This window comes from Aethalodelphis obliquidens, unplaced genomic scaffold (genome assembly GCF_003676395.1).
Source record: "Aethalodelphis obliquidens isolate GAN/ISIS:26980383/991018 unplaced genomic scaffold, ASM367639v1 scaffold26, whole genome shotgun sequence".
In the NCBI taxonomy this organism is placed as follows: domain Eukaryota; kingdom Metazoa; phylum Chordata; class Mammalia; order Artiodactyla; family Delphinidae; genus Aethalodelphis; species Aethalodelphis obliquidens.
In genome coordinates, this window is record NW_020837970.1 from 14,118,625 (window position 1) to 14,138,459 (window position 19,835).

Here is a 19,835-nt window from a genome sequence, read left to right on the forward strand (position 1 = left end):
CCCAGATAATCCTGCAGTAAGTAAACTGAAGACTTCTCTTTGGAATCATTGTTTTAGAATCATTTACCATCATTGTTTTGGAATCATTGTTCGTAGTGAAGTCTTCTTCAGCTCTCCCATCCCTCAGCGATCATTCTTCTGAATTCCTATAACCCTAGACTTTAATTTCCTGAATGTGACATAATATAGTCCTTAGAGATAATAAAGCAAATGAAAACAATATTTATCCCTCTTAGGATGTGTGCCAACTTCTTCAACCTAGTCCAGCTTAGGACACAGTTTTTCACTTGGATTTCATTGAGAGCCAGAGTTCTTTATTTTTCTTCCCATTAGCCGAGAGCAACAAGAAGCTGAAGCCCTATCACATGTCTATGTCAAGTACTCCCAGAGTTTCTGGGTTTCTGGCTTCCATACCATAGATCCACCTTAAATGTGAGTTTCGCCCCTCACAGCAGGTTTTGCTCAATTATTCATTTACTCATTGATTTATTCATTTTTTTAAAACAATGTCTCCTGTCCTTAAAAAACCTTGGCACCAGTCATATTGACACAGTATGAGTTCTAGGAATTGTAAATTAGTCACATTAATACTAACCATGTTGCCCAGTAACACTAAAACAACCTACTTGGGCATTCACATCATCTGGTAATATGAGAAATGTCTAAAAATAACTCTTTTTAAAAAATAAAATATGACTCGTAACAACAGGAGCATGATTTCAAGCACACAGATTTTCTTTCTTTCAGAACCAAAGATCTCCTTAGTTATTGACTGTGTACCTGATTTCTCTGTATTTTAAAAAGAATACCAATATTATCAATAATTGAAAATGTCATTAAGTATAAAGAAGTTTCTGTTTGCATTGGAATTGTATTTCTACCTTAAAATGAAATTATCACAGTACAAGTTTATTTCATAATACCATTATTAGAAATGCCATTTTTCTTGGGTTAGATTAGGCTTAAATGAACAGTACTATGGCTTTTTTCTTGCAGATGATTAAGGCACTAAATGTAGTCTCACAAATAAACTAATGAATAGAGTAAGTTACACTTGTGAAATTTATAGAGTTCAGACTTTGTGGAAATGCTTGAAGTTAAACTCATATTCTTCTAACCTTCCTTTTTAGGTATTTTAAGTATGAGAGAACAAGGATTGATTCCACCAACAGCAAGAATTACCTTTCAGAATCCACCCATTACACCCAGAGCGGCTCCTCTGCATAGTTTTGATGAAGCACATAAGAGTTTGACTACCGGTAAGACAGTCCTGCCTGTATGTTAGTTGGGGATACACAGAAATTACCAAAATCTTTTATCTTCAATAATAGGACAGAGGAAACTTGTAATGAATCTGAGTTTCACTTTACTGAATAAAGTAACTTTAGTCTCTTTGTGAAATACCTACTCAGGGCCTGTGTTCTCTATGTGTTAGAAAGTTGGTATTTTCAAGGGATTTGCAGCTTGGTTGGGAAAATAAGACAAATATAATAAAAAACAAATAACAATACAAAGTATTATAGACTGAAAACCAAATGTATGTTAAAGTCTAGTACTATAGGTGTTCAGAGGAATGATTGCTGAGAGGTGAGATAATAGAAGACTTCAAAGAGGAGGCTGGATGAAATAGGAGAAAAGCAGTGACCTGGGAATCTATTAACTAGTTGCAGAACCTCACACAAGCCATTTACTTTCTCTGGACCTCAGCTTTACCAGTTATAAAATGAGGGGTTTTGGCGAAATTAATCCTTCTGTTCAACAAATATTTGTTGAATGCTTGCTTTATCCAAGGTAGCTGGGGATCTGACAGAGAATAAGTCAGACAACATTTCTACTCTCATGGTGCTTATAGTCTAGCAGATAAGTAAATGAGAATTTAAGCTAGGGATAAGTGTTAGAAATAAAATAGAACAACATGGACTAGAGAGTGATAAAAGGAAGTGATTGCTTTGCTTGGGAGGGAAGGGTCAGGGAATGTGTCTTGGAAGATGTTGAGATCCAAATGACGAGAAGGAGCCAGTCATGTAAAGATCTAGGGAACAGTATTTCAGATGTAGGACAGCACAGGCACAATGGCCTGGGGGACTAAGAAGGGAATGAGCAAGAAAGCTAGTGTGGCTAGAGGGCCAAGAGAGAGGGAAGAGATAAGGCTGGAGAGGTAGAGAAGACTGAAGTGATGTAGGGTAGAGCAGGACTATGAGTCGTCCTCAATGTTCATTCTCCCCTACTTCCACAGTAATAGAATCATGGGTGGGCACATGTCAGCTTGGCCAAAGACAACATCTCCTAGTCTTCCTTTCACTGTGGTGTGCCATGTGCCCAGGTTCTAGACAATGAGGATGTAAGCAGAAGTGGAAAGGGAAACTTCTGGGCATGGCTTCCCCTTCTCATTTTTCATCTCTGGCTAGCTGGGATGCAGATGTGATGAGCAAGCACTTTGGAGCCAAAGATGGAACTCCAGGTTGAGTCTGGCAGAGATGCCCTGACAATCTGGGACTATCTTCCTTTCAACCCTTGTGTGAGAGAGAAATAAACTCTTAATTTGTTTAAGCCACTCAGTATATCTTAGGATCTTCTTTTTAAATGCCTTAGACTATAGCAGAACCAGTATGGCAGCCTTTCAAACCATGATTTGGAGTGGATTTAATCCTAATTACAATGAGAACTCACTGAAAAGTTTAATCAGGAGGATGAGGTGATCTGATTTACATTTTAATAAGACCATTCTGACTGCTTTACAGATAATGAATCATAGGGGAGCATGAGTAGAACCAAGAAGACTAGTTAAAAGGCTATATTGGTAAACCAGGTGAGAAATGACGGTGGATTTGAGCAGGATGGTATCAATGGATATGAGGAGAAGTGAACAAATTCAGGTTGTGTTTTGGAGGTGGAGCCATGAGAACTGGCTGATGGATAGGAGTGAGGGAAAGAGAGGCATCAGGGATAAATATGTATGAATGTATGTATGAAAATACCCAATTTTGTATCCATTCTACTGTTGATGGGAATTTCAGTGGTTTATACCATAGAGCTATTATGAGTAATACCATTATGAACATTCTTGTACATGTCTTTTCATGTAAATATGTATGCGTCGCTGTTGGATACATATCAAAAAGAAGAACTGCTGAGTCACAGGGTAAATATATACTCAGTTTTAGTAGATAATGCCAAACACTTTTCCAAGGTGTTTATACTGAATTATTTTCCTACTAGCAATGTATGAGCATTCCAGATCATATATATCTTTGTCAACACTTGATATTTCCTTTTGTTTGTTTGTTTTGCCATCCTGAAGACTCTGTTGTGGTAGCTCTTTGTGGGTTTAATTTCTATTTCCCTGATCACCCATAAAGTTGAGCAGTTGTTTTGATATGTGTATTGGTCATTTGAATATCTTCTTTTGTAAAGTGATTTAGAAACTTTAACATTTCTTTTTTTTTTTAAATGGGTTGTCTTTCTTTTTCTTAGTTATTTATAGGAATTATGTATGTATTCTGGGTACTAATTTTTTATGAGTTATATGTATTACAAATAATTTTTTTATTCTATGGCTTGGTATTTCACCCTCCTACTGGTGTCTTTGTTTTTACCTAAACTTTTGATTTTGAGATAATTGTAGATTCACATGCAGTTGTAAGAAATAATACAACGAGCTCCTTTGTACTCTTAACTCAATTTTTCCCAATAATAATATATTGCCAAACTATAGTACAATATGACGACTGAAATATTGATTCAGCCAAGATATTGAACATTTTCACCACAAGGATTCCTCATGTTGTCTTTTTATAGCCACAGCCGCTCCCCTCTCACCCCACACCGCTTTAAACCCTGGCAACCACTAATCTGTTCTCCATTTCTATAATTTTATCATTTCAAATATGTTAGATAAATGGACTCATACGATGTGTAACATTTTGGGATTTTTTTTTTTCACTCAGCATAATTCTCTGGAGATTTTATCCAGGTTGTTGCTTATATCAGTAGTTTATACCTTTTTACTGCTGACTAGTAATCCACAGTATGAGTGTACCACAGTTGTTAAACCATTCACCAGCTGAAGGATGTATGGGTTGTTTCCGGTTTTTGGCTACTATGAATAAAGTTGCTATAAACATTTGTGTACAGGTTTTTGTATGAACATATGTTTTCATTTCTTTAAGATAAATGCCCAGAGCATAATTGCTGGATCTCATGGTAGTTGCATGCTTATTTCCTCTACATACACTTAGAGCCACATCAGACAGTGTTATAATTTTTGTTTCAAACATCATATATAATTTAGAAAACTCAAGAGGAAAAAGGAAGTCTATTGTTTTTACCCATATTTTTGTTTTACCACGTTCTTTCTTCTTTTCTGATGTGCCAAGATTCCTTCTTTTATCATTTCGCTTCAATTGAGAGAATTTTCTTTAGCCATTGCTTAGGGTCATTATACTAGTGACCCTAAATTATCTTAATTTTTCTTCAGCTTAGAATGTCTTGATTTCTCCTTTATTCCTAAAGGATATCTTCACTAGATATAAGATTCTGGGTTGACAGTGCTTTTCTTTCAGCACTTAAAAAAAAAACTGTGCCACTTTCTTTTCTTCTCCATGGTTTCTGATGAGAAATCCACTGTCTTTTGAATTTTTTCTTCATGTAGGTAAGGTGTTGTTTTTCTCTTCCTGCTTTCAAGATTTTTCTCTGTCTTTAGTTTTTAGAAGTCTGACTGTCTTAGTGTGGATTTCTTTGGTTTGATCCTGTTTGGGTTTGGCTCATCTTGAAGCTGTAGGTTTATATATTTTGCCAAATTTTGGAAGTTTTCAGCCAGTATTTCTTTGAGTACTTTTTTCAGCTTTGCCCTCTATTGTTTCTCCTTCTGGGCTACAATGATACAAATGTTAGATCTCTTGCTACAATCCCACAAGTCCTTGAGGCTCTGTTAATCTCTTTCCCCTAGTCTATTTTCTCTCCATTGATCAGACTGGGTAATTTCTATTTTTCTGTCTTGCAGTTCAGGGGTCCCCAGCCCCCAGGCTGCAGACCAGTATGAGTCCATTTCCGGTCCGTGGCCGGTTAGGAACCAGGCTGCACAGCAGGAGGAGACTGGCGGGTGAGCGAGCAAGCGAAGCTCTGTCTGCCGCTCCCCATCCCTCCCCATCACTCTCATTACCACCTGAAGCATCCCCCCACCCCATCTGTGCAAAAACTGTCTTCCACCAAACCGGTCCCTGGTGCCCAAAAGGTTGGGGACCGCTGTTCTAGCTCACTGATTCCCCTGCCTCCTACATTCTGTTGTTGAGCCATCCACTGAATTTGTATTCAGATGACCATAGTTTTCTGTTCCAAATTTTCAATTTGTTAAAAAATATACACTTAAAAATGGTTAAGATGGTAAATGTATTGTGGGTTTTTTTTTTGTTTGTTTCTTTGTTTTTTGCCACACCACGCAGCCTGTGGGATCTTAGTCCCCCAACCAGGGATTGAACCCGGACCACAGCAATGAAATTGCTGAGTCCTAACCACTGCATCACCAGAGAATTCCCTGTTACATGTATTTTTTAAAATATTTCATTTATTTATTTATTTGTTTGGTTGTGCCAGGTCTTAATTGCAGCAGGCATGCTCCTTAGTTGCAGCTTGCCAGCTCCTCAGTTGTGGTACATGGGCTCAGTTGAGGCAGGTGGGCTCCTTAGTTGTGGCATGCAAACTCTTAGTTGCAGCACGCATGTGGGATCTGGTTCCCTGACCAGGGGTGGAAGCCAGGCCCCCTGCATTGGGAGCATGAGTTTAACCACTGCGCCACTAGGGAAGTCCCTGTTATGTGTATTTTAACACAATTTAAAAATTCAACTTGGTTCCTCTTTATATATTCTATTTCTTTGTGGAATCTTTCTATTTCTTTGCTGAGTTTTTATATTTTTTCATTTGTTTCAAGTGTTTCTGTAATTGCTTGGGAACATTTTTATGATGGCTGCTTTAAAACTTTTGTCAGGTAAATTCTAAGATCTCTGTCATCTCAGTGCTGGTATCTATTCCTTGTTTTATTATTCAGTTTAACATCTTCCTGGTTCTTGGTATGGTGAGTGATTTTCAATAGAAACTTTGACATTGTGGGTATTATAAGACTCTGGTTCTTATTTAATCTGTTTTATCTATTTCCTCTGACACTCCTATTAATTCCCTATGCATCTGAGGAATAAGCCAAATTAGCTATGATATATCGTCCTGTTTATGTATTGCTAGATTTCATTTGCTAATATTTTGTTTACCATTGTTGTTGATGCATGAGGCTGTCCTAAATTTTCCCTTTCCTATGTTTTCCTTAGGTTTTAGTATCCAGGTTAGTTTTGCCTTCAGTGAGTGAGCACCATCTCTTTTTATATTCTCTGGAAGCATTTGGATAAAATTGGTAATATTTCTTTCTTAAAGAAATAAGTTTGGAAGAATTTACCAGTGAAGCCATTTGAATTTGTAGTTTTCTTTGGGAGTAGGTTTATAATTGTAGGTTTAATTTCTTTAACAGGTATAGGACTATTTTGATTATCTCTTTTGTCTTGTTTCAGTTCAGTAAATTAACTTTGTCTAAGAAATTTGTCCATTTTATTTAAACCTTCAAATTTATCGGAATAAGGTTGTTTATAATATCCTCTAATTATTTTTGTAACATCTGTAAAACCTGTGGTGATGTACATTTTCATTCCTGATGTTGGTTATTTACGCCTTTCTGTTTTTTCCTTGATCGGTCTCTCTAGGAGTTTATCCATTTTATTATTATTTTCAAACAACCAAATTTTGACCTTACTGATTCTTTCTACTAGATATTTGCTTTCTATTTTATTGGTATCTGCTCTTACCTTTATTATTTCTTCCTTCTGTTTACTTTTTCGAGGTTTAATTTTCTTGTTTTCTTAACTTATTGGTACACACCCTTAGCTCATTAATTTCAACTGTTACTTGTTTCTGATATATAAACAGAAGGTTATAAATTTCACACAAAGCACTATTTAGCCAAATTCCCTAAGTTTGTTATGTCATATTTTCATTACCATTTAATTCAAAACATTTTCTAATTTCCATTGCGATTTCTTCTTCAACCCATGGAATATTTAGAAGTATACAAATTTGAGTACTTTCTACGTATCCTTTTTGTTATTGATTTGCAGCCTAACTCCATTGTTTAGAGGACATACTATGTATGCTTTCAGTTATTTGAAATCTGACTTGCTTCTTGGTCTTTGCATATGATCAACTTGGATGAGCACATATTCTGCATTTATTAAGTGCAGTGTTATGAATATATTCAGTTAAGTCAACTTAATCATGTTATTCAAATTTATGTCTCTATTAATTTTTTTGCCCATTTATTCCATCCACTGCTAAGAGAGGTATGTTAAAGTCTCAAATTATGATTGTAAATTTGTCTATTTCCTTTTATTTTTTGTCAGTTTTTTCTTAATATCACACATATTTTAAATTTACTCTTTACAGAAGGAAATGTATTTTTCACCAAAAGTAAGAAGTGCACTAAAAAGTAAGAATCAGTTTTAAGCAAGGGTGAACAAACTCTTTATGTAAAGGGTCAGATAGAAAATATTATAAGCACTGCAAGCCACATATAATCTCTGTACATATTCTTTTTATTTTGTTTTGTTTTTGCAAGCCTTAAAAATTGTAAAAACCTTTCTTAGCTTGAGGACCATAGAAAAACAGGCTACAGGCCAGATTTGGACTATGGAATACTTGACTTTAAGTATTAAAGTTTAATGTATTCCAGTAATTATATTGAGAGCTAAATAAAATTTAAATCAATAGGTATATTTGTACACTGACTATATGCCCAGTTTCCAACATTTTATCCTTTGTACTTTCAATATTATGAAATACTTCTGGGTTTCTTTAATGTGATTTTTTTTTTCTGGCATCACGTCCTCTGGAACACGTTCACCCTTTCATCACAACCACTTTTCTCATTTTTGTCAATAAGTTAACCTTAAAGTTCCTCTGGTTGCATTACCAGAGTCTTGCGAATGGTGGCAATATCAACATTCCAATAGTCAGCTATTTCTTCTAGAATTCTACTTATAATCAATTTTTATTTCACTTACAGCACTATCAGTTTTCAGGGTATTCTGCTGAACTTTCAGCTTTGTTAACTGATTCTATCTTTCAATTATCAATTTTTGTAAAAAATCATGTGGATTTATCATTGAGAGAAAAGAAGGCAATACCACTACATTCTTTGCAGTCTGTGTGTGAACCCAAAAGCAGATACACAGTGGCCAGTCACTGATCATGATATGCACCTTTCACTTACATAATGATTTGTGGAACAAAGATCTAGCAGCAAAGTTTGTGCTTTATGCCATTACTGACAGTTACTATACCATAGTAACTGAAATTTGAACCCTGCTGTTGGGGGACTGGTATTATTTAACGAAACTGTGGTACCAAATTTGTGCCTATTGGAATGGTACAAAGTGAAGACTCTTTGTATATTAAATGTGAATGGTCTAAACACACCAGTTAAAAGACACAGATTGTCAGATTGGATAAATAAAAAAGACTCAACTATATGTGGTCTACAAGAAACTAACTTTAAATACAGAGACATAGAGAAGTTAAAATAGAAGGAGGGGAGAAGTGATAAATCTTACTTACAGAAGAATTCCAAATAATATAAGTAGTTATTCCTCCCTCCAGGAGGTGGAGCTTAATTCTCCCTCCTTTGAATGTGGGCTGGACTTAATGACTCATATCCAAATAATAGGGTATGGAAAGGGGAAAAATTTTTAATTTACAGAGGAGAAGCCTGGCAAACCCTACCTTAACCAAGGATAATACATCATGACCATGTAGGGTTTATCCCAGGAATGCAGGACTTTCTCAACACTTAAAAGTCAATGTAAGTAAGTCAGAAAGAGAAAAACAAATACTGTATGCTAACACATATATATGGAATCTAGAAAAAAAAAGATGGCTCTGAAGAACCTAGGGGCAGGACAGGAATAAAGACATCGAGAATGGACTTGAGGACACAGGGAGGGGGAAGGGTAAGGTGGGATGAAGTGAGAGAGTGACATGGACATATATACACTAACAAATGTAAAATAGATAGTTAGTGGGAAGCAGCTTCATATCACAGGGAGATCAGCTTGGTGCTTTGTGACCACCTAGATGAGTGAAATAGGGAGGGTGGTAGGGAGCAAAAGAGGGAGGGGATATGGGGTTATATGTATACATATAGCTGATTCACTTTATTATACAGCAGAAACTAATATAACATTGAAAAGCAATTAGATTCCAATAAAGATGTTTAAATAAAAGAAAAAAAAGAAATAAACAAAAGAGATGGTATAGTTTTTAAAAAGTCAATGTAAGTCATCATATCAATAGACTGAAGAAGAAAAATCATATGACCACCACAATAAATAAAAATAAAATAAAATTCGACATCCATTTGAATTCAAAGCCTTAAGCAAACTAGGAATGTAAGGAATTCCTCAGACTGATATAGGATATCTACAGTTAAAATCTTACTTAATGGTGAAAAACCAACTGCTTTCTCCCTAAGATCAGGAATAATACAAGAATATCCACTCTCACCACATCTATTCAACATTGTACTGAATGTCCTAGCCAATGCAATGAGGTAAGAAAAACAAAGGCATGCAGATGGAAAGAGAAGAAATAAAATAATCTCTTTGTAAACAGAATGATTACTACATGGAAAATCTGAAAGAATCTAACACACACACACACACACACAAAGCCACTAAAATGAATAAGAGAGGTTAGTATGGTTTCAGGATACAAGGTTAATATGCAAAATTAATTGAATTTCTATATACTAGAAAGGAACAATTGGAAATTGAATTTTAAAAACAATGCCATTAAAATAACACCAAAAAATGAAATACTTAGGTATGAAACTAAAAAATATGTACAAGATCCGTATTCTGAAAACTCCAAAATGCTAATGAAAAAAATTCAAAGAAGACCTAAATAAATGGAAAGGTAAGCCATGTTTACTGGTTAGAAGACTTGATATTGTTATGATGTTAATTCTCCCAAAATTGTCTATAAATTCAATGAAATCCAAATCAAGATCAGTAGACTTTTCTTGGTAGAAATTAACAAGTCAATTCTAAAATTTGTATGGAAAGGTAAAGATGGTACAATAACCAAAACAATTCTGAAAAAGAAAAACATCAGAGGATTCATGTTATCTGAGTTAGTATAAAGCTAGAGTTATCAGGACAATGTGGTATCAGAAAAGGATAAAGACAGAGGTCAGTGGAACAGAATAGAGAGTTCACACATATACACTGATTTTTGACAAAAGTGCAAAGGCAATTCAATGGAGAAAGGACAGTCTTTTCAATAAATGATGCTTGAATAATTGAAGATAGCTATATACAGAACCTTGACCCACACCTTGCACCATATACAAAGATTTATTCAAAATGTATCATAGCAGTCAGTGTAAAGCCTAAAACTATAAAACTTTTAGAAGAAAACAAAGGAGGAAAATATTTGTTTTCTTGGGTTAAGCAAAGATTTCTTAGATGCCACACCAAAAGCATAATCCACAAGAGTAAAACAACTAATATCTTGGCCTTAATCAAAACTTAAAACTTCTATTCTTTGAAAGACAGTGTTAAGATGGTGAAAAGAAAAGCTACAAATTGCGAGTAAAAATTTCAAAACACATCCTTGATAAAGAATTTTTTTGTCCAAAATATATAAAGAACACTCATAATTCAATAATAAGAAAACAAGCAACCCGACAGAGCTTCAAGATGGTGGAAGAGTAAGATGTGGAGATCACCTTCTTCCCCACAAATACATCAAAAATACATCTACATGTGGAACAACTCCTACAGAACACCTACTGAATGCTACAGAAGACCTCAGACTTCCCAAAAGCCGAATACCAGATAACACAAGAAAGAAGAACTACAATCCTGCAGCCTGTGGAACAAAAACCACATTCACAGAAAGACAGACAAGATGAAAAGACAGAGGGCTATGTACCAGATGAAGGAACAAGATAAACTCCAGAAAAACAACTAAATGAAGTGGAGATAGGCAGCCTTCCAGAAAAAGAATTCAGAATAATGATATGATTATCATTGTCAGAATAATGATATGATTATCAGAATAATGATATGATTCAGAATAATGATACTGAAGATGATCCAGGACCTCGGAAAAAGAATGGAGGCAAAGATCAAGAAGATGCAAGAAATGTTTAACAAAAACCTAGAAGAAGTAAAGAACAAACACCTAGAAGAATTAAACAACAAACAAACAGAAGTGAACAATACAAAAACTAAAGTGAAAAATACACTAGAAGGAATCAATAGCAGAATAACTGAGGCAGAAGAACGGATAAGTGAGTTGGAGGACAGAATGGTGGAATTCACTGCCGCGGAACAGAATAAAGAAAAAAGAATGAAAAGAAATGAAGACAGCCTAAGAGACCTCTGGGAAAACATTAAACACAACAACATTCACATCATAGGGGTCCCAGAAGGAGAAGAGAGAGAGAAAGGACCTGAGAAAATATTTGAAGAGATTATAGTCGAAAAATTCCCTAACATGGGTAAGGAAATAGTCACCCAAGTCCAGGAAGCACAGACAGGCCCATACAGGATAAACCCAAGGAGAAATATGCCGAGACACATAGTAATCAAATTGACAAAAATTAAAGACAAAGACAAATTATTGAAAGCAACAAGGGAAAAACGACAAATAACATACAAGGGAACTCCCATAAGGTTAACAGTTGATTTCTCAGCAGAAACTCTACAAGCCAGAAGGGAGTGGCATGACACATTCAAAGTGATGAAAGGGAAGAACCTACAATCAAGATTACTGTACCCAGCAAGGATCTCATTCAGATTCGATGGAGAAATCAAAAGCTTTACAGACAAGCAAAAGCTAAGATTATTCAGCACCACCAAACTGGCTCTACAACAAATGCTAAAGGAACTTCTCTAAGTGGGAAACACAAGAGAAGAAAAGGAACTACAAAAACAAACCCATAACAATTAAGAAAATGGTAATAGGAACATACATACCGATAATCATCTTATATGTGACTGGATTAAATGCTCCAACCAAAAGACACAGGCTTGCTGAATGGATACAAAAACAAGACCCATATATATGCTGTCTACAAGAGACCCACTTCAGACCTAGGGACACATACAGACTGAAAGTGAGGGGATGGAAAAAGATATTCCATGCAAATGGAAATCAGAAGAAAGCTGGAGCAGCAATACTCATATCAGATAAGATAGACTTTAAAATAAAGAATGTTACAAGAGACAAGGAAGGACACTACATAATGATCAAGGGATCAATCCAAGAAGAAGATATAACAATTATAAATATATATGCACCTAACATAGGAGCACCTCAATACATAAGGCAACTGCTAACAGCTATAAAAGAGGAAATCGACAGTAACACAGTAATAGTGGGGGACTTTAACACCTCACTTACATCAATGGACAGATCATCCAAACAGAAAATTAATAAGGAAACACAAGCTTTAAATGACACAATAGACCAGAACGATTTAATTGATATTTATAGGACATTCCATCCCAAAACAGCAGATTACACTTTCTTCTCAAGTGCACATGGAACATTCTCCAGGATAGATCACATCTTGGGTCACAAACCAAACTTCAGTAAATTTAAGAAAACTGAAATCATATCAAGCATCTTTTCTGACCACAACACTATGAGATTAGAAATCAGTTACAGGGAAAAAACATTAAAAATACAAACACATGGCAGCTAGATAATACACTACTAAATAACCAAGAGATCACTGAAGAACTCAAAAAGGAAATTAAAAGGGCTTCCCTGGTGGCGCAGTGGTTGGGAGTCCGCCTGCCAATGCAGGAGGCACGGGTTCGAGCCCTGGTCCGGGAAGACCCCACATGCTGCGGAGCAGCTAAGCCGTGCACCCCAACTGCTGAGCCTGTGCTCTAGAGCCCAAGAGCCACAACTACTGAGCCCGCACGCCTGGAGCCCATGCTCTGCAACAAGTGAAGCCACCGCAATGAGAAGCCTGCGCACCACAACTAGAGAAAGCCCGCGTGCAGCAACGAGGACCCAACACAGCCAAAAATAAATGAAATAAATTTGTTAAAAAAAAAAAAAAAACCTAGAGACAAATGACAACAAAAACACGATGATCCAAAACCTATGGAATGCAGCAAAAGCAGCTCTAAGAGGGAAGTTTATAGCCATACAAGCCTACGTCAAGAAACAACAAAAATCTCAAATAAACAATCTAACCTTACACCTAAAGGAACTAGAGAAAGAAGAACAAACAAAACCCAAAATTAGCAGAAGGAAAGAAATCACAAAGATCAGAGCAGAAATAATTGAAATAGAATCAAAGAAAACAATAGCAAAGATCAATAAAACTAAAAGCTGGTTCTTTGAGAAGATAAACAAAATTGATAAACCTTTAGCCAAACTCATCAAGAAAAAGAGGGAGAGGACTCAAATCAATAAAATTAGAAATGGAAAAGGAGAAGTTACAATAGACAGTGCAGAAATACAAAGCATCCTAAGAGACTACTACAAGCAACTCTATGCCAATAAAATGACAAACCTGAAGAAATGGACAATTTCTTAGACAGGTATAACCTTCCAAGACTGAACCAGGAAGAAATAGAAAATATGAACAAACCAATCACAAGTAATGAAGTTGAAACTCTGATTTAAAATCTTCCAACAAACAAAAGTGCAGGACCAGATGGCTTCACAGGTGAATTCTATCAAACATTTAGAGAAATGCTAACACCCATCCTTCTCAAACTCTTCCAAAAAGTTGCAGAGGAAGGAACACTCCCAAACTCATTCTATGAGGCCACCATCACCCTGATACCAAAACCAGACAAAGATACTACAAAAAAAGAAAATTACAGACAAATATCATTGATGAATATAGATCCAAAAATCCTCAGCAAAATACTAGGAAACAGAATCCAACAACACATTAAAAGGGTCATACACCCTGATCAAGTGGGATTTATCCCAGGGATGCAAGGATTCTTCAATATGCGCAAATCAATCAATGTGATACACCATATTAACAATTTAAATAATAAAAACCATATGATCATCTCAATAGATGCAGAAAAACTTTTGACAAAATTCAAAACCAATTTATGATAAAAACTCTCCAGAAAGGGGGCATAGAGGGAACCTACTTCAACATAATAAATGCCATATATGACAAACCCCCAGCAAACATCATTCTCAATGGTGAAAAACTGAAAGCATTTCCTCTTAGATCAGGAACAAACAAGGATGTCCACTCTCACCACTATTATTCAAAATAACTTTGGAAATCCTAGCCATGGCAATCAGAGAAGAAAAAGAAATAAAAGGAATACAAATTGGAAAAGAAGAAGTAAAACTGTCACTGTTTGCAGATGACATGATACTATACATAGAGAATCCTAAAAATGCCACCAGAAAACTACCAGAGCTAATCAATGAATTTGGTAAAGTTGCAGGATACAAAATTAATGCACAGAAATCTCTTGCATTCCTATACACTAATGATGAAAAATCTGAAAGAGAAATTAAGGAAACACTCCCATTTACCATTGCAACAAAAAGAATAAAATACCTAGGAATAAACCTACCTAACGAGGGCATCCCTAGTGGCGCAGTGGTTGAGAGTCCGCCTGCCAATGCAGGGGACATGGGTTCGTGCCCCGGTCCGGGAAGATCCCACATGCCGCAGAGCGGCTGCATCCGTGAGCCATGGCCGCTGAGCGTGCGCGTCCAGAGCCGGTGCGTCCGGAGCCTGTGCTCCGCAACGGGAGAGGACACAACAGTGAGAGACCCGCATACCACACACACACAAAAAAAACCTACCTAAGGAGACAAAAGACCTGTATGCAGAAAACTATAAGACACTGATGAAAGAAATTAAAGATGATACCAACAGATGGAGAGATATAGCATGTTCTCGGATTGGAAGAATCAATATTGTGAAAATGACTATACTACCCAAAGCAATCTACAGATTCAATCAATCCCTATCAAAATACCAATGGCATTTTTTACGGAACTAGAACAAAAAATCTTAAAATTTGTATGGAGACACAAAAGACCCCGAATAGCCAAAGCAGTCTTGAGGGGAAAAAAATGGAGCTGGAGGAATAAGACTCCCTGACTTCAGACTATACTACAAAGCTACAGTAATCAAGACAATATGGTACTGGCACAAAAACAGAAACATAGATCAATGGAACAAGATAGAAAGCCCAGATATAAACCCACGCACCTATGGTCAACTAATCTATGAGAAAGAAGGCAAGCATATACAATGGAGAAAAGACAGTCTCTTCAATAAGTGGTGCTGGGAAAACTGGACAGCTACATGTAAAAGAATGAAATTAGAACACTCTGTAACACCATACACAAAAATAAACTCAAAATGGATTAAAGACCTAAATGTAAGGCCAGACACTATAAAACTCTTAGAGGAAAACATAGGAAGAACACTCTTTGAGATAAATCACAGCAAGATCTTTTTTGATCCACCTCCTAGAGTAATGGAAATAAAAACAAACAAATGGGACCTAATGAAACTTAATAGCTTTTGTAAAGCAAAGGAAACTACAAACAAGACAAAAAGATAATCCTCAGAATGGGAGAAAATATTTGCAAACAAATCAATGGACAAATGAGTAATCTCCAAAATATATAAACAGCTCATGCAGCTCAATATAAAAAAAACAAACAACCCAATCCAAAAATGGGCAGAAGACTTAAATAGACATTTCTCCAAAGAAGACATACAGATGGCCAAGAAGCACATGAAAAGTTGCTCAACATCACTAATTATTAGAGAAATGCAAATCAAAACTATAATGAGGTATCACCTCATACCAGTTAGAATGGGTATCATTCGAAAATCTACGAACAACAGATGCTGGAGAGGGTGTGGAGAAAAGGGAACCCTCTTGCACTGTTGGTGGGACGTAAAGTGATACAACCACTATGGAGAACAGTATGGAGGTTCATTTAAAAACTAAAAGTAGAATATCCATATGACCCAGCAATCCCACTACTGGGCATATACTCAGAGAAAACCATAATTCAAAAGACACATGCACCCCAATGTTCATTTCAGTACTACTTACAATAGCCAGGTCATGGAACCAACCTAAATGCCCATCGACAGACGAATGTATAAAGAAGATGTCGTACATATATACAATGGAGTGTTACTCAACCATAAAAAGGAACGAAATTGGGTCATTTGTAGACATGTGGATGGATCTAGAGACTGTCATACAGAGTGAAGTAAGTCAGAAAGAGAAAAACAAATATTACATATTAATGCATATATGTGGAACGTAGAAAAATGGTATAGATGAACCAGTTTACAGGGCAGAAATTGAGACACAGATGTAGAGAACAAACGTATGGACACCAAGGGGGGAAAGCAGTGGCGGGTGGGGGTGGAGGTGTGATGAATTGGGAGATTGGGATTGACATGTATACACTGATGTGTATAAAATGGATAACTAATAAGAACCTGCTGTATAAAAAAATAAATTAAATAAAATTCAAAAATAATATTTGAGTTCAATAAAAAAAGAGAGAGAATAACAAATATTGTTTATTAATGCATATATGTGGAACCTAGAAAAATGGTACAGATGAACTGGTTTGCAGGGCAGAAATTGAGACACAGATGTAGAGAACAAATGTATGGACACCAAGGGGGGAATGTGGTGGGATGAATTGGGAGATTGGAACTGACATATATACACTAATATGTATAAAATGGATAACTAATAAGAACCTGCTGTATAAAAAAATAAATAAAATAAAAGCCAAATACCTTCTCTATCCACTGGAAAAAAATAGATTGTAAAAGCTGTTAAGAAAACATAAAATACCTATGATAAACCATGATGGAAAAGAACATGAAAAAGTATATATATATATATATATATATATATGTATAACTGAGTCACTTTGCTGTACAGCCAAAATTAAACACAATACTGCAAATCAACTATACTTCAATAAAATTTTTTTAAAAAGAGAAAAGAAAAAAACAAACAAGCAACCCAATAACATAATGGACAAAAGATTTGAACAGACATTTTACCAAAGAACATAAATGAATGGTAAATAGATATATGAAAGTATGCTTAACATCATTAATCACTAGGGAAATAGAAATTAAAGCAAGTCTTAATAAACTTAAGACAACTGAAATCACACCAAGGTTCTTTTCCAAACACAATGGTATGAAAGTAGAAATCAATTACAAAAGAAAAACTGGAAAATTCATAAATATGTGCAGATTAAACAACAGGCTCCAGAACAACCAGTGGGTGAAAGAAGAAATCAAAAGGGAAATTTAAAAAGATCATGAGACAAATGGAAATACACCATACCAAAGCTTATGGGATGCAAAAAAAGGAGTTCTAAGACAGAAGTTTATAGCAATAAATGTCAACATTAAGAGAAAAGAAAAATCTGAAATAAACAACCGAACTTTACACTAAGAACAAACTAAGCCAAAAGATACAGGAAGGAAATAACAAAGACCAGAGTGGAAAGAAATGAAATAGAGACTAGAAAGACAAGGGAGACTATCAATGAAAAATAAGAGTTGTTTTTGGAAAGATAAACAAATATACAAACCTCTAACTAGACTAAAAAAAGAGAGAAGACTCAAATAAATAAAAGCAGAAATGAAAGAGGAGACATTACAACACAGAAATACTAAGGATCATAAGAAACAACTATGAATAATTATATGCCAAAAAATTAGACAGAAGAAATGGAAGAAATGGATAAATTCCTGGAAACATAAATCTACCAAGTCTGAATCATGAAAAAACAGAAAATCTGAACAGACCAATTATTAGCAAGGAGATTGAACCAGTAATCAAAAACCTCTCAACAAAGCAAAGTCCAGGACCAGATGAGTTTACTGGTGAATTCCACCAAGCATTGAAAGAAAAATTAATAGCAATTCTTCTCAAATTCTTCCAAAAAGTAAAGTAAGAGGGAACACTTCCAAACTCATTCACCCTCATACCAAAGCCAGACCAGGACACTACAAGAAAAGAAAATAACAGGGCAATATTCCCGGTGAACACAGATGCAAAAATCCTCAAGAAAATATGAGCAAAGTGAATTCAACAGCACATTAAAAGGATCACACACCATAATCAAGTAGGATTTATCCCTGAGATGCAAGGATGGTTCAACATATGCAAATCAATAAATGTGATACACCTCATTAACAAAACAAAGGATAAAAATCATATGATCATCTCAGTAGCTGCAGAAAAAGCATTTGAAAATTCAACATCCTTTCATGATGAATACTCTCAAAAAATTGGTATAGAAGAAACATACTTCAACATAATAAATGCCATATATGACAGACCACAGCTAACATTATACTCAACAGTTAAAAGCTAGGGCTTTCCTGGTGGCACAGTGGTTGAGAGTCCGCCTGCCGATACGGGGGACACGGGTTCGTGCCCCGGTCCGGGAAGATCCCACATGCCGCAGAGTGTCTGGGCCCGTGAGCCATGGCCACTGAGCCTGCATTCCAGAGCCTGTGCTCTGCAACGGGAGAGGCCACAACAGTGAGAGGCCCGCGTACCACAAAAAAAAAAAAAAAAAAAGCTAAAAGTTTTTCCTCTAAGATCAGGAATAAGACAAGGATGCCCAGTCTTGCCACTTTTATTCAACATAGTTGTGGAAGTCCTAACCAGAGAAATTAGGCAAGAAAAAGAAATAAAAGGCATCTAAACCAGAAAGGAAGAAGTAAAACTGTCTCTGCAGATAACATAATATATATTGAAAACCCTAAAGTTACTACCAAAAAATGGTTAAAACTAATCAATGAATTCAGTAAAGTTGCAGTATACAAAAATCACTATACAAAAATCAGTTGCATTTTTATACACTAACAACTATCAGAAAGAGAAATTAAGAAAACAGTCCCATTTACAACAGCACCAAAAACAATGTACTTAAGATTTAACCAAGGAGGTGAAAGATCTGTGCACTGAAAACTGTAAAACATTGATGAAAGAAGTTGAAAACACAAATAACTGGAAAGCTATTGTGTGTTCATGGACTGGAAGAATTAGTATTGTTAAAATGGTCATACTGTCCAAAGCAATCTGCAGATTCAATGCAATCCCTATTAAAAACCCAATAGCATTTTTCACAGAAAAAATAGAAAAAATAATCCTAATATTCATATAGAACCACAAGAGACACCAAATAGTGAAAATAATCTTGAGGAAGAAGAACAAAACTGGAGGCATCACATTTCCTGATTCCAAACGATATTACAAAGCTATAGTAACCAAAACAGCATGTTATTGGCATAAAAACAGACACATAGATCTATGGAACCAAACAGAGAGCCCAGAAATAAACTCATGCTTTTATGGCCAATTAATTTTTGCAAAGAATTCAAAAATATACAATGGGGAAAGGTTAATCTCTTCAATAAATAGTGTTGGGAAAACTAGACAGCCACATTAAAAAGAATAAAAGTGGGCCCTTATCTCATACCATACACAAAAATTGACTCAAAATGGATTAAAGACTTGAACATTAGACGTGAAACCATAAAACTCCTAAGGAAATAGCATAGAGGATAAGCTCTTGGAAATGATTTTTTTTTTTTTTTTGATTTGACACCAAAAGCAAAGGCAACCAATGCAAAAATAAACAAGTTAGGTTACATCAAATTAAAAAGTCTCTGCACAGCAAAGGAAATTATCAACAAAATGAAAAAGCAA

The 19,835-nt window shown here is 35.6% G+C and overlaps 1 protein-coding gene and 1 long non-coding RNA gene across 2 annotated transcripts in view; one reads left to right on the top strand and one right to left on the bottom strand.

Moving 5' to 3' along the window:
* IQCH (IQ motif containing H) overlaps positions 1-19,835 on the top strand; it is a 210,924-nt gene that overhangs the window by 72,567 nt on the left and 118,522 nt on the right. Inside the window, exon 6 of the mRNA XM_027123406.1 lies at positions 1,131-1,259. Within this exon, the coding sequence (XP_026979207.1) occupies positions 1,131-1,259 (129 nt within the window). The remainder of the gene's footprint in view (positions 1-1,130; positions 1,260-19,835) is intronic.
* The window catches only part of LOC113629169 (uncharacterized), a 191,166-nt gene that overhangs the window by 35,523 nt on the left and 135,808 nt on the right, over positions 1-19,835 (bottom strand). The window lies entirely within an intron of this gene.